Below are 21889 nucleotides of genomic sequence, written 5' to 3'. Positions count from 1 at the left end.
ATTGCTCTAGTTTTAAAAATCTGTGAGATCTATGAGCCAATCGGGACGGGCAGATGGACAGACAGACATGGCTCGCGGCTCAAAACTCTCGCTAAAAATTCTTTTTGAAACTTTTCGTTTTATGAATGACACATAATACATATATATATGGTTAATGGTACTGGGATATAGACGTCTGTATGGAAAAAGGTTATAAGCTTAAATTTAAGTTTAAAAGTTGCACTCCAACCGATAGTTGTGTTTGTATAGTTAATATATTTTTAATTAATTAAATTAATAAATTGAACTCTGTGTACTCTGTGCTGGGGTACAGGCTGTTTTTTGGTAAAACCAACAAGAAATTGAAGCCAAACGACATAACTTTCCCAAGCGCAACCCAACGTACTACCGCCATCTAGAGAGAAGCGGAGGTACTATATTGGGCTGAAAGTCTATCGCAGCAACTCTGAGTTTGTGTGCGCGGCTACGAAGAAAAGCGTTGTCACACGGTGACCGCTTACAGTACTTTTAATACTTTTCGGTATTTTTAGGTCGGTATATTATTATATTCCACCGAAAATAATAAAAACTTTGCGCAGTTCAGGTGAAAGATATAATGTTTATTTTAATCCATTGGCATGGATTACAAGAAGAATTTACAATCAGTAATATATGCCGCCATTTAACTCAAGTCGTTCAACTGTTTAAATAGAAGGGGTTAAGTACTCTAAGTTCGATTTCTTATCGATATACGCGATATTGCTGTTGAGGCACCAAATTTGAGGCAAAAAAAAATCTAAGCAATAAATAGAAAATTGGTTCATGGATTGGATAAAATTATGTGGGCATGGCTAAATGTGCTATATAGCTGAGAATATTCCACGGAAGATCAAAAACGATGAATATGTAAAATAGAACTTGAAGTCGTGAGTATATTTACGGTATATTTTTTAAATGAGACGGTATGTTTCGGTATATTTCTGACGGTCGGACGGTATTTTTATCGATAAGTCCGATATCAGCTAGCCACTGACACTGGCTGTCAATTTTCTTTTCCTTTCTTTCCGGTCTCCGCTACATAGAAGACGCAAAGTACGTTAAATTGCTGAAAGTAATCTTGAATTTAAAACGAAATCCGAAGCAGTGATGAATTAAAGAAATTAGCAGTGCCTGTGGTGGCATTCACCGGTGGCATTGCTATTAATGTTGTGCTCTTTTTTTGTTTATGTGTGCTAAAAATGTACATTGGTTGGGCCTCCTGTACCCCCTACTCCTAAAGATCGAACAACAACAACCATAACAAAAGCAAACTAATAAGTTTTTTATTCTTTTTTTTTTTGTTTGTGCAGCATGTTCATGCCAAAGGCCCATCGTGTCGCCATCTACGAGTACCTCTTCAAGGAGGGCGTCATTGTGGCGAAAAAGGATTTCCATGCACAGAAGCACCCCGAGTTGGAGTCAATTCCCAACCTTCATGTCATTAAGGCACTGCAGTCGCTGCATTCTCGCGGCCTTGTCAAGGAGCAGTTTGCTTGGAGACACTACTACTGGTATTTGACCAACGAGGGCATTGAGGAGCTCCGCAGCTACCTGCACTTGCCCCCAGAGATCGTGCCCTCGACCCTGAAGCGCCCTGCTCGCTCTGAAACTGTGCGCCCACGCCCATCTGCTGGCGGTCCACGCGGTACTGGTGATGCCTCCAAGACTGGCGAGGATCGCTCGGCTTACAGACGCGCCCCCGGCGGCAGCGGTGTGGACAAGAAGGGAGACGTTGGACCCGGCGCTGGAGAGGTTGAGTTCCGTGGCGGATTCGGTCGTGGCTCGCGCAACTAAATACGCGGCGCCCTTCTTTTTTTATGTATCCATTAAACAAATGAGGATGTTTAGAGGTTTTCATCAGTCCGCAACAACAACATAAAAGAGTTGTGTTCATGTTTTATGATATGAAAGACGATAAATTATAAAACATACGCAAGTGAAAATCAACGTTTCGTTTCTATTTTTTAAATGTTTGTGTGCAAACCAAGGAATGCCGCTGGAACATTCTGTGCACAGCCCACCGGGGATTTCCGCTTCGACAAGAATTGCATAGTGTCATTGCTGGAGGCTCCAAAACGTTTCTCTATTAACAAACATTGTTTCTCTTAGGATTTGTCCCGTTAGCTAGGCCGACATCGATGTGCTGCTATTTAAACAGGAACACTACTTCGAAGTACTGGTTTTCCACTGGGCTAGGATCCACTAAACGCCGACAGCTCAGCCAAGACTTGGCCAAATCTGGCTGTAAGGATGCAATCTCGGACACAATGACGCTCTATGTAGCCATAAACATATTAAGGCCTGATGGTCGTGTGGTTCTGGTGGTTTGTTGGTTCACATTATTAACTCAGAGTACGACTTTATCGTTTCCCTGTTGCTGGCCTGTCAGCAGATAAAATAGATTGCAAATCTAAGCTACAGAAGATTTCTTTTGCTGCCATGACTTGAAGGCTAGTGGAATACGATTCCAATATTCCTGCTGCCTTTGTAAACCACGATCCTCTGAAGTATGGAAATTAAATGAAATAAAGAATACTACTTTATAAGAAGAGTTTTTTATTATTTACAGCTTGCTAAAAGCATTTTTGTAATTAACCTACGGCTCAGTTCGCACCGAGCAATACATAGAAATGCGTGAAAGCCAACCCCGGCAAGCCGATGTTTGTGTACCCTTCCAGTTCCACTAGTTAATTGATATACTTAAAACCGAAAATGTGTGCTTATCTGCCTTCAGCAGAAACCTAAAATTTGGTTTTTCAAATATAAGCACGTGCCAGGCGCACATTTGAATAAATTTTACTAATCGAAAATGGCAACTTAATCGAATGCAATGATGATAGGCTGCTGATGATTAAAACGGTCGATCCGACCTAGGATACAAACAAATAAACACAGTAAGTAAATGGTATAGGAACAGACTGACAGGACTGGGCTTGGCTGTGCTGCCAGAGATGATTCTATCTGGGAGTAACGATCTGCAGCTGTATGTAAAAGCTTTCTAGCATACGAACTTGAAGGTGGTGCTTGTCTGAGGGGCTAATTGTTCGACCTATAGAACCAAAACTGTTATTGGCACTCTGCTGGCTATCGACGCTTGATCGATATCTTTCCTTTGGCGAGATGCGACATGGCGAGCTTGACCTTGCTCTCGTTCGTGCGCTTCACCCAAACCTGAAAGTGGCAAGCGATTAGCCAAACAAAAAGCAGACAGCTGAGAAGAGTACGTACCACTTCGTTACCGATGGCCGTGATGGTAGCTGCAAATTTGCTCAGCTCCTTGCCCTCTACGTAGACCTGCTGGCCGCGACAGAACCATCGTCGCTCGTAGAGCAACTTGTTGTCCTCGATGCGTGTTTCCACGTAGCTGTTGGCCGGTGGGTCGGCCAGTAGCATGTGTGACTGCTGCTGTTGGGCATTTGTGTAGGAAACAAGGCCGTTCTGCTGCATGGCATTTGGGCCCAAGGGCTTGCCGCGTTGTATAACCTTGAGATCAGATTCGATTTCCTTGTCGTCTAGCTGATAGACTAGGAGCTGCCCGGTGGCTGGTTTTCGACGCTTCTCTATCACCGGCATTGGTTCGTTCGGTCGTCGGCGTAACTTTCGCGTCACCGTCGTTTTGATCTCCATTGAATCGCTGGTCAGCTCCAAGCTATACCGTTCGTTTTCGATCAATCGCTTTCGGTCCTCAAAATCTGATATCAGATTGTCCTTAAGATCCATCATCTTCTCGTCGTATTCCTTCTGGGCGGCCTTCTTCTCCAGAATATAATCCCGTTCGACGCACTCCCGCATGTAATCCTTATATATCTCATTCAGCCTACGTCGCTCTTTCAGCTGGTTGTCCAGCTTCTTAACGCGTTTTATATACTCTGGATGGATGAGCTGATCCAGTTCCTCCATTTGCTTTTGCAGATTGAGAAGCTTGTGCTGGTACATTCTGTGGAAAAGGGAACACAGAATGAGTAAGCAATTTCAATCGCTTATAAAAATCGATTCCTCGGACTTACTGCTCTTTGAGCTCGCTGTTGCTGCCAATGTTGTTGTTTGTGATGTTGTTTGATGTGCCGTTAGTGCCACCGTATCGGTTGGGACTCCGGAACTCTGTTTCACTCGCGTCGTCCGTATCTACAGAATGAGTTTTAAAGCGTTACGGCTAGTTTCTTACTGATAAATCGTTTGCAAGTCTGCTTCTGTTTCGGGTAACACAGCTGCACTACGCACTTACCTTCTTCACTTCGCTCGTCTCCAATGGACTCGTCGTCATAGTTGTCACGTGTGTAGAGGCTGTAGTAGCTGGACATTGTTTTTTCTTATTTTTATTCTTGATTATTTATTATTATTCTTTATTATTCAGCAGTTGTTTATTTTTTTTACAATGAAACCCTGATGAGTATCTTGTGTATGTATGTATACTAGTGATGTAAAAAAACATCGAGGCATCGAGCATCGATGTTTTTCTGCCGATGTTTACTGATATTTTCCGATGTTTTTGCTGATACCGATGTTCAGTGATGCATCGATGTTTTGCAAAACATCGGTAGCTTAATTTCATATCATTGCGTATTTGTCTTTTGTAAGCAGCAACACAGCAATGCCAAAGTAAGTAAACATATTTGACTTAAAATGAATCAAATTTACTATAGATGGTATACATTTGTTTAAATATGAAACTGCGAACGCCGTTAACATCATTCGAAGGCAACCCGTTGTGTGTTTGGGAAGGGTACTGTTCAGTCACAGACATATACCTTATTAATATTACAGAATAGACAGTACAATCTCATACACATATACTCATAAATACAATTGTCCATGTCACTTCATGTCAATGAATATGACGACATGAAAATTACCTTAGCAATTAAGAATAGACAATTGCACTTGTAAACTCGAACCCACCAAAAAGGGTGAAGCAATAAACTACTATTTACTCTATTGCTGCCAAGTAATGAAATGAAATGTAACCACCGCACAGAGTAAGTGAACCCTATCTAGGATACCCACTCCGCAGTCCAACTGGTTCAAGTTCTAGTTGCGACGACCAAACTGTAGACGGTTTATGTACCGAATACAACCCAGCTTCCGACAACACAATTTTTTAGTTTTAAGATTTTTTGTATAATAATAACGCAATAATAATAATTTAATCAAATGGGAAAGTTTTCAAACATCGATACATCGATGCATCGAAGAATAAATCCGATGTATCAATCCAGCATCGATGTTTGATTTTGATAACATCGATGGACATCGACATCGATGTTTTTATTCAAATTTACATCACTAATGTATACACGTATGTATGTATAGTGTGTACACACGCATTTATTTATTCAATGCGCATCAGTGTGACCGCGGATTCTATCAAATATACGGTCTGACCGTCGGATGTATACCGAAATACGTCACAAATTTCGAAATATACCGTAAATATACTGAGGAATTATTTGTATTCAAGTTGTATCGTTGTCCTTATTTTTTATATTCGGCTTAATGTTGCTAGCTAGTTAGTCTCAGTTAGTCTACCATCCCATCCGGGATGTTCCTAATACGCTCTTTTCTATGCGATATTTAGCCGATAGCTTAAAAATGCAACACTAAAAAGCAATCAATGGCAAGATAAAATCATTCGCGCCAAGATATATTTAAAATCGTATTTTAAATTTCAAATTTCATTTTTGAGTATTATGACAGCTTTTGAAGAAGCTTTGCCCCCAATATCAAAAGAAAAAAATAGTTTTGTATACCCTACATACTAATTTACTTTTAATTATAATATAATAATATATACGAATATAATGAACTGTGTGTTTGTCAACACACAAATAAGCCGTTTTCCTAGCTTTGGATAAAATGAATAAACGCATCTAATAGAGAATTTTTCAAAACTTTAAAAAATAAAAAAAACTCAATTTAAAAAACTGGCCCATTGCATGGACAGTTTTAAAGAAAAACTTAATTTTTGGGCTGTTTTTCAACTTTGACTTGACTTGAGATTTTTGTTGTTTATGTTATTTGAAAATTCCTTTATCTATATATAAAAGCTCTTTCTGCGATTTTGAGCCGTTCGGCTTCTAGATCAATTTAGCTGATGCAAGCTCACAAGGAAAAGAGACAAAAAAGGGCTGTAGCTATTGATGATGATCACTACTTTATGGGGTCGAAAACTCCTTACACGAATTTAATATACCCCCAAATCCTTCAGTACAGACTATGTTATTTGCAGAAGATTACTACGGCAACAATCCATCAATTTTGTTAGATTTCGTCTCCCTATAAATAACTATTTGTACTTTTCACTCCCCCACATACATACATTCTCATGTGCACATAATGTATATATGTACACGCATTGTATAAAAATATGTACACGTGTGAGTGTAATGCGTACTTCTGTTTCGAATATTAACAGTTGCCCGCAGTTGCTGTTGTTGACTGGCAAATTTCCGAGCTGTCGTCATGGGAGAACGATGCCAATGGATGGCGACTCTCCGTGCGCCCACGCACACAGAGAGATATCCACTGCCTGGGCTGCGCTATTTGCCCACGCTGAGAAATTAGTGAATTATGTATACGTATGTATATATGTACATACCTCAGCCAGAAATTCCATACTAAATCATCGCGGGCAAATTTTGATTGATTTGTGCATGGGTGGGGGAGGGTCTGGCAGTGGGATGACAAACTATGACTAATAGATCTGTGGAATCATTTTTCTCTCTTTCGTCTGGTTTTGCGAAATCTACTAGAATGATGCTGATGACTAGACCGAGGCATTCGAAACTCGAATGTTCTCGTTTGGCGGGGAAAATTTGTTTTCCGAACAACCAAAAACACTTCTACACGCAAACAAACATAGATATGATGAATATTCACGTATCGTATGTATGTATATACGGTAATCGGCACAGTGATCCTCATGAGCCACACGCCACACACACACACAACAGATGATCTATAATTACGTGCCTATGTACATGCATACATACATATGTATGTACCTAAAATGTATGGATGCGTTGTAGCCTCTGAATTCTTGTTGATTGCTGCTTTGTTAGCTTTTGGCCCGTTGTCTTCGTTGAGATTTTGTCGCCTTCAAGGTCGAAAATTTCGATGAAAATATGTTTATTGTTTGGACAGGGGCATTAACAGCCACGTCCATGTGGGCGATGCCAAGACCAAAACACCTTAACCGCAGCGGCAGCGGCAGCAACGGCGAACGCGACAGCACTGATCGCAAATGATTGTCATTTTATTTTTGTAATTCATGACTTAATCTATTTGTATTTTGATGGACTGGTTTTCGTTGCCCCCGTAGGAACTCAAAATGGAACCAGGAATGACTCATTTGCATATGTACATACATATGTATGCATCCAGCTCAAAAATAATTACTGCAGCGGCACTGTTGCAGCTCATTGACTTGCCATAGCCGTCACTCCATAAAAAGAAAAATCGGTGCACGACACACGATTCTCGAATGTCCTCCTGTATCGCCACTTAATCACCGCAATTTGCATTTGTTTACTAACAATCCGAGACAACGTAGAAATTAACCTGCAACGCCAACGCCGACACCCACGTGGCCTGTTCGGAGAGCTCGCCTCTGACCAATTTGAGGCTTCGGAGTTCTGCCAGCATTACAAACGTTCTCTGCCCTAAAACGGCACGAAGCGTTTAAATCGAGCCGGTTGGCATTGTCACCTGAAGCATACATGCATACAAATATATGGACCCTACGCGTCGGTCATCAACAACAGCTACAATATCAGTTCATCTGTGTAAATCTTTGCCTATTTTAAGTGGTGGAGAAGTGAAGTAGGAAGTGTCGCAGAGTGCTTAGTTTGGCATGCACTTGGATGACAGACACACATGAATGACACGCAAATGTGTATATACGTATGTATGTATGCACGAATTTACTATTGGTCGTCATAAATGGTAAAAACCGGCATTCAAATCAACAATACTCAAAATGATTTGAGTAACATAGAATGCTTCGCCGATAGTTTGAGTGAATTAGTAAGCTCACGTTAGCCTCGGACGAAGAGGTAGAAATGAAATGAGTGGGAGTGAGGGGCTGTTTTCGAATTCATTTGAATGTACTCATTGCCTCATTTGCATATGTACATATACATATATATATATCATATATGTATGCTAATGATAGAATACACAAAGTGGCCATTCGAGTAATTCGAATGTCTTTGGCTCAACCTTTCTTTTTGTTTTGCCCACTCCATTCTAATTAAAGCTTAAACCGCAGCGCCAATATGCACTTTTATACTATTGCATCTTCTAGATATACATATCAGTGTTCGTTTTGTCGTCACTGTAAATGTTGTGCTTGGAAAATGCAAATGCGGCCATAAAATATATGAGTATTGTTATCGATAGCCGTTATTTTTCAGGCAGCTATGTAAGAAAAAATATATTTTTGAATAAAATTGGTTGCTTATTGTCGTATTCCACTACACCTCAGGACCAATATAGTCTGAAAGACGATAAATTTACACTAGGGTTGATTTTTGCAGCTATTGCGATTTGTTTTTTCCAAACACAAAGTTTGTTTACATATGTACATATTTAGCTGTACTGTGACACTGCGGTTTTGTTGCGAGAGTTCCTGTACGTGTACGTATGTGTGTGGGTGTCTCTGCTTGCTGCCATGCAGTCTTTGTTTTTTGCGCTCTCTGGCTTTCTCTTTCAGTCTCTCGCCTATTAGTTCTCTTTTCACCTCTCCCGCGCTCTCGCAGTATGAACGAATAATGCAAAATTAAAACGCGATACGGTTTTCCTTTCAAATCTAATGTTTGTGTCTTTAATGTGTCATTGAATAGTAGTTTAAAATCTTAGAATTCAGTTATTTTGTTACATTTGAGAGAGAGAAACTGAGTAAAGTGGTCAGTGCTGTCAACTTTTCAGCAGGAAAAAAATATGTTCTTAGCTTGAAGAACACGAAAAAAAGCTCAAATATTTCAGAAAAAAAGCGTAGTCAATGGTTATTTTTTATTATTTATTTAAAGTGATTTTATTGATATATATAATAATCGATTTTTGCGTTTGACCACGGCAATGATAACATAATCAGAATCTTTATAAAAGTAAACCTCACTCCAACACTTATTGGTGTCGCTGATGTTTTCCCATTTTATTAAATGAATTTGGCCTTATTTTCGTTCAATTTCTGAATATTATCAGCCTTAAGATACTTCAAAATGGCGGTTATTTAATTTTTCTTAGCGCACACGATTTTTTGACGGAAATTTCGAAATTATCTGGTAAACTAATAGTGGTATTGGCAAATGTCGATCAAAAATAATGATAAACCTGCTAAATTTTTATGTAAACGGTAGTATCCGCAAAAAAGCCATATCTAATGGGAAAAAAGCGAAATCGGCAGCCCTAAAAGTGGTTGAATGGATTCTTGAGAGAGTGGGAGAGTGAGAGAAAGAGAGTACGATTTTGTACAGGCCCTGACAAAATCACGGTATATTATGAATTGGGGTGGATTTTACCTTGCAAGCGTTTGATTTTTTGGCTCGTTTTGCTTGTTGTCCATACCTTTTCTTGCCTTGCTGGCAACATGTTTACTAGCAACATGTGTATTTTCGACCAGCAACATTGCGGGTGTTTTTGAAAGAAAAGGCATGCCCCCAACATTTTTACTATAAAAGCGTCAGCACGATACAGAATTAAATTTAAATTAAATTAAACAGAACTAAAACGCGGCAAATCGTGCGACGCGCTGACACGCATACACGTGCATACATATATAAATATTAAAAATACATTGTATTGCTTAATTTTTTTTTGTTGGTTGCTTCGTCAAGTCCGTTGATTACAAGTGCATAAACTCGGGAGCTCTTCGAACGGGTCCAAGTTAAAGAAAACACCACCACCACAAAAGCAGAAGCGACAACTTCGCCGTGTGTTTTTATTGAGCTATTTGTAGCTCAACGCAACCACCACAGAAACTCGAGGAAATCAAAAATGGCCGAAGCCAATAAGAGGAATATCCCCATCAAACTGGGCGACTTCAGCGTCATCGATACGGAGTTTAGCAATATTCGGGAAAGATTCGATTCCGAGATGCGCAAAATGGAGGAGGAGATGGCCAAGTTCCGCCACGAGCTGATGAACCGGGAGGCAAACTTTTTCGAGTCCACAAGGTGAGCGCCACGGTTTTGGATTTTCATGGATCTGGGGTGCCGGGCACGCTAACCAAATATAATCGTACAGATATCAGCGTACATACATATGTACATGTTTACAAGTGTATATGTGCGTGTGTATTTTCAAAGGTTTCGTTAGCACTTTTGGTCTCTACGCTGCCTGCCTGGCAGCAATGTATCTTGTGCTACATTATCGGTGGCCGGTTTCTCGCCGCTCGTCGGCCGACGCGAACTCATCTCATATTTTCTTGGCACTAAATATAGGCACACATCTTGCCACATTGCCACCACCCCGACCTTCTCGTTCTCTGGAATACATACACACACTTGGCTAAGGCAAGGCAAGGCAAGGCCTTTTCTTTTTTCTTGCCACTTGGCTCTGGGGGAGGATGAGTCATCAGTCTAAATTATCCGTTGCAGTCTCTGCCCCCCCGAACAACTGTCTAACCCCAAATGTATTTGGCGTTACACCCGCCATCACGAGTGCAGATCACAACCCACCCACGCAGTTCAAAGGCGTTTTGTGGGTTGCCATATGATATATCCGATCACCGAAATTTATATATGTATACCTACGATCCCTCTTGCGATGAACGGCCCCATCTCTGGCTAGCAAACGACCTGGTCCCCCCGGGGAGCTTCTGTTTATGCAACCGCTGTTATGGGGCATAACGGAATTCTCTAACATCGCAGCCTTCTACATGTTCATGTGTGTGTGTATGTGTGCAGCCATAGTCTGGCCATGGCAGAAATGCTCATCCTGAGGTGCGTGTCTGTGTGGATACATATACACGTGTGTAAATATGATTTAAATTTGAATATTCACTAAACAAAAAGACAATGCTGCCACTACAGTTTAAAAAAAGATGCAAAAATGTTTTAAGAGCTCACGTCAAGCAAGAAATGATGTCGACACGGACACGAGCATCTCTGGCTTTCTTGCTTCCGACCTCGACCCATGACATAATCGACATACATACATATGGATGTGTGTACTGTTGCTCGCTAGCTGTTGTTGATATTGGCGTTGCCGTGGATGCCACTTCATTTGCATGACCACATCAAAAATCTAGGCTCCAGTCCAAAACAAACCTTGTCTGCAGGACATGGCAAACGGACTCCGAGCGTACGACTCCCTACCAACGCACCCACCGCTGCTCAACTTTCGCGGAGGCCGACCGAAAGCAAAGTTTTTAACAAAAGGAAATTAACCCAAATTGGTTTGTTCACGTAGCCCCACCTGTGCATCTCCCAACATACATACATACATACTCTGTTTGTGGCTCTGCCTGCAGGTGCGCTGGGTGGCGACGGAGACTATTAAAACAAATTATTGATGCGTGGCGACCTTTGGCATCAGCGACTGTGGCGTGTCGTCGATAAATAAGCACCAGGCTAATGGGATGACTCACAGAGCCCAAGTCCCGAATCGTTTAACAGGGATAGCACACTAGCCCCCGCAATTTCCAAATACTTTGTCCACTCTACGCCAAAATAATTCTTATTCTGATTTAAAAAATTTGTGTCAGATGTTCATAGCAGAACATACATGTGTATGTTTCTATGTAAACACAAAACCGATTCGATACAAATATATTTTGAATTGTTTCGGTGAATGTCCAGACATTTTGGCCTCAAAAGCTGCCTCGCTCTTCGATCTTTTGTACTTAACCCAAATTGAAAGTAATTGATTCAATCCGCCACCCGTTTTGTCCATTCAGCTGAGTCGTGCATTGAGAAGCACCTATCGGGACCTGTTCAATTCAATTCAATATAAACCGCATAGCCGGTAGCGCCCCCGCATTTAGTTACCACAAGCGCTTTTAGCGATTCAATTGAATTTGAAAATCAATTGATTCGATCAGCAGATTCCGTCGGATCCCCACGAGCCGCACAATTGTACGTTACACAGACAGATAGAGTGGTGAATACAAATAAATATTTGTTACCAGCTTTCGAAATGTATAAATACAGGGAATATCGATCTTAGCCATGTACATAGTACATAGTTCACATCCATAAATAAATATAAATATATCCTCCTACAACCATTCACGTTAAAATATCATCGTGCACGCTGTGGGTACGGAGTGCAAGGGAGAATGAGCACACAACTATGTACATACACAAGTATGTATACATATGTATGTATGAATGATTTACATACTTGCCATTATTCGCTGCGATGCTGATGATGATAATGAACGAGAGAAGATGATATCATGATAATTTTTTGACATGATCGGTATTTTGTTGCCAGTAATCAATATTTACATACAATTTGTACCCTGCAACCATGTGCTGACACACACACAGACACACACACATTTCCACAAATTCGAGCTTAGAGGGGAAACAACAAAAATAACGCAGTTTTATTTACGCCCGTTCTTCTCATGTCTCTTCCCTTTCCCGTTTCATTAATTTCCTTGCGTTTGGATTTTCAATAACGAAAAAATATGCATGACATCACCATCGGATGCCGGAGAGATAGAGGCACGAGAACATGGCACACTCACACTCTTGCCAACACACCGAATGCCAGTGCCAGCATGCTGGTGTGTGTGTGTGTGTGTATTTGTCAGGTCCGCCAAGAGAATAGGGCGCCCGTGTGTGTGTGTGTGTGTGTGCCAGTTCGAGTGTAGCGAGAGGCACCATTACCGTTTTTGCAGGTGATTGTCTCTGCCTCTGATATTGCCATTCCCTTTTCCTAATTCTCCTTCCCTGTTGATTAGACGCCTCGAGCAGTCCCAATCTAACGGGTATTGGATTGTTCATTCGCGCGACAGGTTTGGTCAACTTTTTTGCACATGACTGCGCAAGATGAGTTAGTAATAGGGTGACGCCGTCGCCAAATCTGCTGACCAGCCGTCTGTCAGTATGCATGCAAACTTCGGCCATCGCTTTCTAGCGATTGTCTCTCTGAGAGCCGAGAGACGTCACCTTATTACTAAATTCACCTTGGTCTGCCCCTGTACAGGCGATCATTAGCCTCGCACTCCCAGCAAGGTCGGCGCCATCCAAGAGAGACCAACCAACGGTTCGACTGATAAGCTCGACGTGAATCGGTACGGAGAGGTGGAGGGGATTGTAGCGTAAGTGCTCGGCCACGACTCGCACACACATACATATGTATTTTCCACATACATGTACACATGCACATGAGTTTCTCCCGCACAGGTGCGTCGCTAGCTGGCGCTAGTCGGTGAAATTGGATCGGCCATTCTGACATGGTGTGAGTGCGAAAAAAAAGCGCAAAGTACATACATTCAATATATGTATGTATGTACACATGATTACCCATGGAGTTTCTCGAAATCTTGTACTGTTGCCCTCTACTAATCGATCAGTAAATATATTTGCATATATCTATATGTAGATGTATGTGTATGAAGATGTGTATTTATCTTGATTGCTATAATTCTATATTTCCCGTTCTTTTTATCGCCTTACATGCTGCTTGAAATGAATTAATTTACCGCAATCATTTTATATAACTATGATAATCTCGTCTTCTATCGAACAAAAGCTCTACCAAAAAAACTACAACAACAACCAGGTACAAGAAATATCTAACTAAAAAAGGTTATTTTTTTGTTTCTGTTTTTAATGGTTTAAATGTTCATCATTTCTTTAGTTTTCGTTGTATTTAGTTTTCGTGTCTAATAATAAGTTACACCACACTAGAGATTGATTTGCATACATATGTAAATGTATATTTATTTCCCCTGCACAACAAATAAAAACGAAAACACATATACATATATGTACAATATTCGACAATTGCCGAGTGAAGCCCAGAATAACTTTTCGAAACCACATTTGCATCACTTGATTGTAGTCTTCCTTTATACATACATACATAGTATGTACATATATTTATTATTTGATTGTGCTACCAATTGAATTCTTCTATCAGCTGATCCATGAGTGGCCTCCAGTGTACTCAAAAAACGGACGCACATTAAATTCAGGTTTTATTTTTAATTTTATAACTTGATCGAAAATATTGTAAGGAAATAGTTTTTAGGCGCACATTCCACAACACTTTTCGCACACACCAAAAAACGAAAAAATTCCCTCCTACTCCCCCTCCCAGTGTGGATAATTATTTTGATTTTAAACTATTTGTTTTCATTTAATTTGATTGATTTGCAACTTTTCTATTGGCTTATGTTATTATTTTAGCTCAACGACAAACTCGGCGCTGCCATCGCGAATCCCCAAGCAACAGAACTACGTGTCCGACATCAGTTCACCCTTGATACAGGTACGTACATCCATGCCATTGCTCGCTTCGATTTTGGTTTGACTTCGATCTAACCTTCTATTGTCTGGTTGCAGGATGAGGGCGACAACAAAGTGCTAAAGCTCCGCTTCGACGTCAGCCAGTATGCGCCCGAGGAAATTGTTGTGAAGACCGTTGACCAGAAGCTATTGGTAAGCACAAGAGGATATTCGGCTTCTTGTGTTGCCTTGCTAATTATGAATTTGTTTTTCGCTTAGGTACATGCCAAGCACGAAGAGAAGTCGGACACAAAGAGCGTATACAGAGAATATAACCGTGAATTTCTACTGCCCAAGGGCGTGAATCCCGAGTCCATCCGTTCGTCCCTCAGCAAGGACGGAGTGCTAACAGTGGATGCGCCGTTGCCAGCCCTCACCGCCGGCGAGACATTGATTCCTATTGCGCACAAGTAAAGGCCATCAAACCATCCCATCCCATCCAATCCCATACCACCTTCCGGCGCGAGAGATGAAGGATCAGATCAGATCGTCACGCCGATAATATTGGATTATCCTATCAAAATGATTAACTTTTTTGGTTCTGACTTAAAGCTATAATATGATACTGACTTACTACTCATAATTAACTTAAATGTAATGCAAATTATTATTAAATTTGATTAAATGATTAAATTAATTCATATTTATAATTTTCGCAATTAAACGTAATCATTTTTGTCGTATTCGCACTCGGACTGTATTCTACATAGTAGTTTCCTCAAAAGAAAACCCATCCCATCCCATCCCAGTCTCGAAGAACATAAACTGGTGGCTGGCGGCTGGTTAGCTACCTTCAAAACTGAGATAGCTGTGGAGAGAGATCAAAAGTGCCTATTTTTCTATGTCCAAATCAAGATGCTTTGGGAATAATATAATACATTTTAGGAAACCACATTTTTTGTAGCTTTACCCAAATAAGAGCTTAGTCTCTCAGTTATATGAAGCGATTGAATGGGTGACGGCTGTCGTACGGCCTGAGATATAAAGTTGGGGAAAAGTCCCGACCAACAAAATTTACAGATCGAGTGAAAGATGGGGAAAGGGGATACGCGCATGGGGGGAATGGAGGTGGAGGAAGTTCCGGTGCATCTACCGGCACAGATTCCAAATCAGGAGCCGCGATACCAGATCAAACCCATGGAATATGTTATATCCGCACTCATCGGCGGACTCATTACGACAATTGTGGGTGAGTAGAGGTCTTGTCTTGAATATGCAAAGCTCGCGTAGTGGCTATGATATTACATCTTACGTTCGTGCACGCTAACCTCCAGTGACGCCCTTGGAGGTGGTAAAGACTCGGGTCCAGACCCAGCATGCGATGCGCCATAAGCCGACTATCTCCAAGATGTGCTACGTTTTCCACAATGGCCTGATGACGCATGTCTGCAAACGGAACACCGAATGCGTGCCAAAACCCGGAAGGGACATCAACAACATGCGTCCGCTACGCGGGGCCATGGTAAGTGCGACAGAAAATGGTGATTGCATGGCATGATTGCTCTCTGGTATCTAATTCTGATATGCCACAGGATGCGCTACTTAAAATAGTGTGCGGCAGCGGAATTGCCGGCCTCTGGTCTGGCCTGAGTCCCACACTCATATCGGCCCTGCCTTCCACAATTATCTACTTCCTCACCTACGAGTACCTGAACAGCTCGTTCTCCAAACTCTACACGAACTCCCGTCAAAGCAGTCAAACAGTGGAGACAGGCCATAAGGGGTCATTTGATTTGGCACATGCACCTTTGGCGGTGCCGTATTTTGTTCCAATGGCCTCCGGCATTTGCTCGCGCACCATAGTCGTAACGGCAATCACGCCAATTGAGATGGTCCGCATCAAGATGCAATCGGGCTACATAACATACGAGGAGCTGTGGCGAGTGATGCGCACCCTGGTGCGACAGCACGGCGTGCTGGGCCTCTGGCGCGGTTGGCCGCCCACAGTAATGCGGGACGCGCCCTTTTCTGGAACGTACTGGGCGACGTATGAGTCAATAAAACGGAGCTTTGCCGTGACTGAGCCTACGTTTTGGTTCAGCTTTTTTTCGGGTGCAGTGTCCGGAGCGGTGGGTGGTGGTGTGAGAATTTTAGCCCACGTTGCTTGATTGTGTCCTTTCCTGTCCTTTCCAGCTGGCTACCTTCGTGACGATGCCGTTCGATTTGATCACGACGCACACGCAGATTGAGCTGGGCCAGGATGTTCTCTATAAAGATTTGTCGTCAGGAGGCAAAACAAAAAATGCAGAAAAAGCCAGACCGTCGGTCTTCTCACGCCTCGCAGAGATCTACCGCAAGCAAGGCGTCCGTGGGCTCTACATGGGCGTTATGCCTCGCATCCTGCGCGTGGTGCCAGCCTGCGCCATCATGATTTCAACGTTTGAATACAGCAAAGCCTTCTTTTCTCACCATAACCTCGATATGAAGTAAACTGGAAGGTGTCTCAGGCGCCTAGACGTTAGCGTTTTTATGTCGAATGGTGAGGCTCAAGCGAAGCTTGAAGGTTTTTAGGTGAAGTTTCATACAAAAGTAGGATCAATTATACCAAAGTTGTCACGACGGTAATGTTTTATCAGTTAAAAATGTACCCAAGCTTTTTTTAAAAAAGGCAAAATAGTATCGACTGTGCCAATCGATAGTCCGGTCACATGGCAACAGCTGTTCGGCATCATCACCATGGGAATGTACGGAATCGAAATGAATCAAATCGGTTGGACAAGATATTTTATTTTTGACCTGGAAGCTATTTCACAATGATTAAGAGGCTTGCCTGATTGCCGGTTTTGTACAATAGATGACAATAGCAACGCGACAACGTGCGCAAACACACAACTTCACATATAATCAGCTTACAGAAGAACAGAACTCATTGACTCGCGTACAATTAAAACCATGCCCATGAGGGAATCGAGTGGGGCTTTTGCGGCCGCGGCAGGCTTATGTGGAGTACTACCGGCGCAAACCCATTCGAAGGCCAAAATGACAGATCCCAGATTTCGCATACGACCCCTTCAGCAAGTAGCATCGGCCTGCACTGGCGCCATGGTCACCGCCTGCTTTAGTAAGTTTGTGTAATGTTCCAGAAACTGTTGAGCTGTTGGTATTCATGATTTTAATTATTGCAGTGACACCCTTGGATGTGATCAAGACACGCTTGCAGGCTCAACAGTCGGCCCTGCTTTCGAATAAATGCTTCCTATATTGCAACGGCCTCATGGATCACATCTGTCCATGCGGTCCTGGCACGCCAAGCCCGACACTGTCCAAGCCTGCTCCGCACTTTTCTGGCACCATTGTAAGTATACAATAGATAGCACAGTCTAGTGTGTGCAGTATTAACAAGTTTTCTGTGATTTTGCAGGACGCGTTTATTAAGATAAGTCGCGCAGAGGGAATTGGTTCGCTATGGTCTGGACTCAGTCCTACGCTCATCTCGGCCTTGCCCTCGACCATCATCTACTTTGTGGCCTACGAACAGTTGAAAGCTCGCTTTACCGACTTCCATTACAAATACTTGCTGAACCTGGACCCAGTTCAAGACTCATCCGATGTCCGTGACATTCCAATGCTTGTTCCCTTGCTGGCTGGCGTGACAGCTCGCATTCTGGCCGTGACCTGCGTCAGTCCTGTAGAATTGATACGCACCAAAATGCAGTCTCAGAAGATGACGCACGCCGAAATGTTTGGCACTATCCGCCAGGTTGTACAGTCGCAGGGACTTCTTGGACTGTGGCGTGGACTGCCGCCAACAATACTACGGGACGTCCCATTTTCGGGCATCTACTGGACCTGCTATGAGTACCTTAAAAGCATCTTTAATGTGGTCGAACCAACGTTTGGCTTCAGTTTCACAGCGGGAGCAATATCGGGATCGGTATGTCAATCAAAGTTGCTACAAAGTATTGAGATTCGAACTAGTGGTAATTAATTGAACGTTAAACATTTTAGGTCGCTGCCATGGTTACCACACCGTTTGATGTGATCAAAACCCACGAACAAATCGAATTTGGCGAGAAGTTTATTTTCTCAGGTAAACCTATTGCTATCTCGGGCGCTGCAACAAGCTCCTCACGCATTGACAATGGTTCGGTTTGCATTACGGCAGATAATCCACCCAGAAGCGTGGCCACAAAGTCGGTGATGGCTCGCCTGTCTAGCATTTATCGCCTGGGCGGTGTACGCGGCATTTTCGCTGGACTTGGACCGCGCCTCTTCAAGGTGGCGCCCGCCTGTGCAATCATGATTTCATCCTTCGAGTACGGCAAGTCCTTCTTCTACCATTACAACGTCGACCAACACAATGAGGCGCTTCTCGCGATACCACACAATCGGAGGACAACGGCAGCCGCCCATGGCTTGGACTCGGCCCCAGGGAAGTGCGACAAGTTCAACTAGCGTCGCTGCCATACCCCACTCCTTCTAGATGTATATAAATGTGTAAATTATGCCAAAGATGCAACCGAATCGCTGGATTGCAGCTATCTGCTGGGGTTATTCGAACCCTAACGCGTTGGTAAATTGTATAGTGAAGCAAAATTTTTGTTATTTTCTTTTTGAACTATGCATGAACCCCGGAAGCATTGTCCCTACGAAATAAGAGGCAACACACCTTACGCTTTCTGCTGGAAACTTTATGGACGGGTGCCATAAGTACCCAGAAATAAAGAAGGCGCCATTTTTTTCATTTTAGAATTTTTCACCCGATACAAAATAAAATATATCAAAATATTATTTTGATACGGCACAAACTTGAATTGCAGCATACAAATGTTTATTTATAGCCGTACTGGGGAGTGTGTGGGGTAGCCAAAACTATTATATATATTAGATAGATGCATGCATGCATAACTGGCGGCCCATAGGGACGGACACAGCAGGATCGACTTTGTTTTTGGCTCTTTCTCAAGAATTTATTCATGTACATATGTATTTTTCCCCTCCCCTCCATAAACCTTATCTTCCAACACGCAGAAATAAAGTCGAAGTATTTTTTGAAATTAAAAAAAAAGACTTCATATATTTCTATATATACTAGGTAGTTTATAAGTAAAAAAAAAAACAAAAATCTTCTTATTTAAGAGATCAAACGTCATACGTCTGTAAAAAAAGAACAAAAAAATTGTCGACACGCTTTCAAAGGTCGCAGTGCTTTAGTTTCTTAAATTATAGTGTGTAATTTACGTTCTTAATTAATGGTATGTATGTAAACGAAATGATATTGAAAATTGTTTAATGTTCCACCAGGGATCGGTTATCCCGCCATATCGACTATGTATTGAAGTCTGTTAGGTAAGGTCCTAACCAAGCTGTTTACCATTTCGGGCGTTATTTTGTTCCATTCCTGAGAGAGTGCTGCTTTTAAGTCATTTTCATCGATTACCGAATGGTTAATCATGTTTTGATCCAAAATTTCCCATAAATTGTCAACTATATTAATGTCCAAGTCATAGGAAGGTGGTTTCATAACGTGTGGACACTTCCAAATAGTCCAGTCCTGAACAGTTGCATCATGATCGATATTATTATTTTGGTAGTAGTGAAATTTCGTTATGCCAAATTTCTGGGCATGCTGGACAACATTTTCTTTCAGTATTGAAAGATGCATCTCTTTGGTAATTTTTCGATCAAAAAACACCAAGTTTCCTATCCCAGCCGCGGAAATACAGCTCCAAACGACGAGTTTTCCACCTTTGTATTTCATTTTCATCTCATGGTGTTCCTTAAGTCCGATTTTTGAGTACACTGGACTAAACGAAGCTACGCCTGTAAATATTACAGAGTCCCAAAAATCCGAGTTTTTCGACAAATGATATTTAGCAAACGAGAGCCGACTCGGTATATTTCCAATGATTGAAAAGTCCTGGTTATTATTGTTATTTTCTATGGTTGAGAAGTCCTGGTTATTATTGTTATTTTCTATGGTTGAGAAGTCCTGGTTATTATTGTTATTTTCTATGGTTGAGAAGTCCTTGTTATTATTATTATGCTCATCGGTTGATAACGCCAGGTTATTTTTAAATACACCTCGCGCTCGGAGCAATCGACGAATTGTGTTCAAACTACACGTTTTGTTAAATGTTTTTTCCACATATTCAATTAGATCCTTCAATGAACTGGATACGGTATGATATTTTACAACTATCAATGTTTCTTCGTGTTGCGTAAAAATTTTATTCTGTGGCTTCCTGGACTTATAGCACACCCGGTTCTCTCGGACGAAACGTGTAACAATTGATTGCACTGACGATCTCGCCATATTAACCATATTTCCGATCTTGCCATATGAGAAGCCATTTTGATAATGTGTAATGACCAATTGGCGTTTCTCTAATGTTGGGCGCGGAGCCATTATCTGTTCAGATCAAAATAAATTGTGTGAAAACAACGAAAAAACCAACAAGGTCGTATATAAAGAATTTACCGCTGTTTTGTGGAAGTGGCGGGACAACTGTTGAATAGCAACGCATGTACTTGTTTACCGAAAAGGTTCTTCAATTTGTATGTTTGTCTGCATAAAAAATTAAAAGGTTTAATTGCCATGTGGTTGATCGTGTTCTTCTGACAGCAACTAACTGTAGTCTCCAAAGTATAATGGTGTGTTTGATACGCAACGAAATTTTGTTGAAATATGTATGTTTAAGCGGCGCTCGTCTGATAGTGTGACCAAGTGCTGCACTGTGACTGCCGATTACATATTGGAACATATGTTTAGTGCCATCGATATATCGATAACTAACCAACACGTGCACTCTTGTGCATTGTTTAGATCGCGTTTTGGACAAAAAAGTTAAGTTTTAGCTATGAGCAAACCTGAAGCCGAGACCATGGACGTTGCAAGCGTCGAAACCACATCACAGAAAAAAGCGAATTCTAAGAAATCAAAACTGCCGGTGAATGTGCCGCGCGGTCAACCTAAATCCAATCGGCCCTGGAAAACTCCGAAACAAAAGTGAGGAGTCTTGCTGCGATGTAATGTGATCAAATTGATTGATTTTGAATGTTTTGTTTAGATTCAGCACAATCAAGAAGACCGTGAACCGTCTGTCGTTTGAAAAGAAGGTAGCCCTGCGTGATGAATTGCGCTACATCAAGGAAAAATCAAAGGAAATTAAAAGTCAACGTAAGGAAGCGGCCGTTCAGCGTCACCAGCGCCGCGTGGAAAACGCAGAGCGTCGTTTGGCCAACGAACGTCGTTCAGAGATCGTCCAAGTCATCAAGAATCCCTCAAAGATCAAACGCATGAAGAAGAAGCAGATGCGTATGATTGAGAAGCGCGACATCAGCCAAGTGAAGGTGGTCTAAGTCGCAAGTGTATAGGAAACCCCACGCTAGAATGTAAATTTATTTTTTGGATAAATAAATGAATAGTTTTAATATACACTTTGTGTGTCCCGCATAGACGTAAATGC

General features: G+C 41.8%; 6 protein-coding genes and 1 long non-coding RNA gene across 10 annotated transcripts; 4 read left to right on the top strand and 3 right to left on the bottom strand.

Annotated features, from left to right (window-relative positions):
- Positions 1–966: 966 nt before the first annotated feature.
- Positions 967–1965, top strand: LOC108152683 (40S ribosomal protein S10b). Its single transcript, XM_017282186.2, has 2 exons — positions 967–1071; positions 1329–1965. The coding sequence occupies exon 2, from the start codon at positions 1330–1332 to the stop codon at positions 1810–1812; it is 483 nt and encodes a 160-aa protein (XP_017137675.1). The 5' UTR covers positions 967–1071; position 1329; the 3' UTR covers positions 1813–1965.
- A 588-nt stretch (positions 1966–2553) lies between these two features.
- Positions 2554–4825, bottom strand: LOC108152631 (sin3 histone deacetylase corepressor complex component SDS3). Its single transcript, XM_017282114.2, has 4 exons — positions 4244–4825; positions 4026–4143; positions 3247–3955; positions 2554–3189 (listed from the first exon to the last, which is right to left on the bottom strand). The coding sequence occupies exons 1-4, from the start codon at positions 4317–4319 to the stop codon at positions 3103–3105; spliced, it is 990 nt and encodes a 329-aa protein (XP_017137603.1). The 5' UTR covers positions 4320–4825; the 3' UTR covers positions 2554–3102.
- Positions 4826–10011: 5186 nt separating this feature from the next.
- On the top strand, positions 10012–15100 carry LOC108152655 (heat shock protein beta-1). Of its 3 annotated transcripts, none has more exons than XM_017282153.2 (5): positions 10012–10190; positions 13723–13752; positions 14382–14463; positions 14538–14633; positions 14700–15100. In XM_017282153.2, the coding sequence occupies exons 1-5, from the start codon at positions 10012–10014 to the stop codon at positions 14892–14894; spliced, it is 582 nt and encodes a 193-aa protein (XP_017137642.1). In that variant the 3' UTR covers positions 14895–15100. The 3 variants fall into 3 exon arrangements, with proteins under 3 accessions (XP_017137642.1, XP_017137648.1, XP_033244147.1); XM_033388256.1 differs by lacking the exon at positions 10012–10190 and adding an exon at positions 13409–13428; XM_017282159.1 differs by lacking the exon at positions 13723–13752 and having other exon boundaries at positions 14700–14894.
- Positions 15101–15391: 291 nt separating this feature from the next.
- On the bottom strand, positions 15392–16831 carry LOC117186927. The gene is made up of 2 exons (XR_004471773.1): positions 16741–16831; positions 15392–16687 (listed from the first exon to the last, which is right to left on the bottom strand). It is a non-coding gene; the product is annotated as an uncharacterized LOC117186927 (long non-coding RNA).
- Positions 16832–16947: 116 nt separating this feature from the next.
- Positions 16948–19234, top strand: LOC108152594 (solute carrier family 25 member 40). Of its 2 annotated transcripts, XM_017282061.2 has the most exons (5): positions 16949–17541; positions 17606–17775; positions 17842–18354; positions 18429–18510; positions 18586–19234. In XM_017282061.2, exons 1-5 carry the CDS (start codon positions 17373–17375, stop codon positions 18873–18875), a joined length of 1224 nt encoding a protein of 407 aa, XP_017137550.1. In that variant the 5' UTR covers positions 16949–17372; the 3' UTR covers positions 18876–19234. The 2 variants fall into 2 exon arrangements, with proteins under 2 accessions (XP_017137542.1, XP_017137550.1); XM_017282053.2 differs by having other exon boundaries at positions 16948–17541; positions 18429–19234.
- Positions 19235–19731: 497 nt separating this feature from the next.
- LOC108152701 (putative uncharacterized transmembrane protein DDB_G0285049) lies at positions 19732–21145 on the bottom strand. Its single transcript, XM_033388899.1, has 2 exons — positions 20902–21145; positions 19732–20832 (listed from the first exon to the last, which is right to left on the bottom strand). The coding sequence occupies exon 2, from the start codon at positions 20827–20829 to the stop codon at positions 19732–19734; it is 1098 nt and encodes a 365-aa protein (XP_033244790.1). The 5' UTR covers positions 20830–20832; positions 20902–21145.
- A 60-nt stretch (positions 21146–21205) lies between these two features.
- Positions 21206–21860, top strand: LOC108152691 (coiled-coil domain-containing protein 86). Its single transcript, XM_017282198.2, has 2 exons — positions 21206–21429; positions 21491–21860. Exons 1-2 carry the CDS (start codon positions 21281–21283, stop codon positions 21780–21782), a joined length of 441 nt encoding a protein of 146 aa, XP_017137687.1. The 5' UTR covers positions 21206–21280; the 3' UTR covers positions 21783–21860.
- The last annotated feature ends 29 nt before the right edge of the window (positions 21861–21889 follow it).

Source organism: Drosophila miranda, chromosome XL (genome assembly GCF_003369915.1).
Source record: "Drosophila miranda strain MSH22 chromosome XL, D.miranda_PacBio2.1, whole genome shotgun sequence".
In the NCBI taxonomy this organism is placed as follows: Eukaryota; Metazoa; Arthropoda; class Insecta; order Diptera; family Drosophilidae; genus Drosophila; species Drosophila miranda.
Note: the sequence above shows the minus strand (reverse complement) of the source record. Positions and strands in the feature narration are given on the sequence as shown.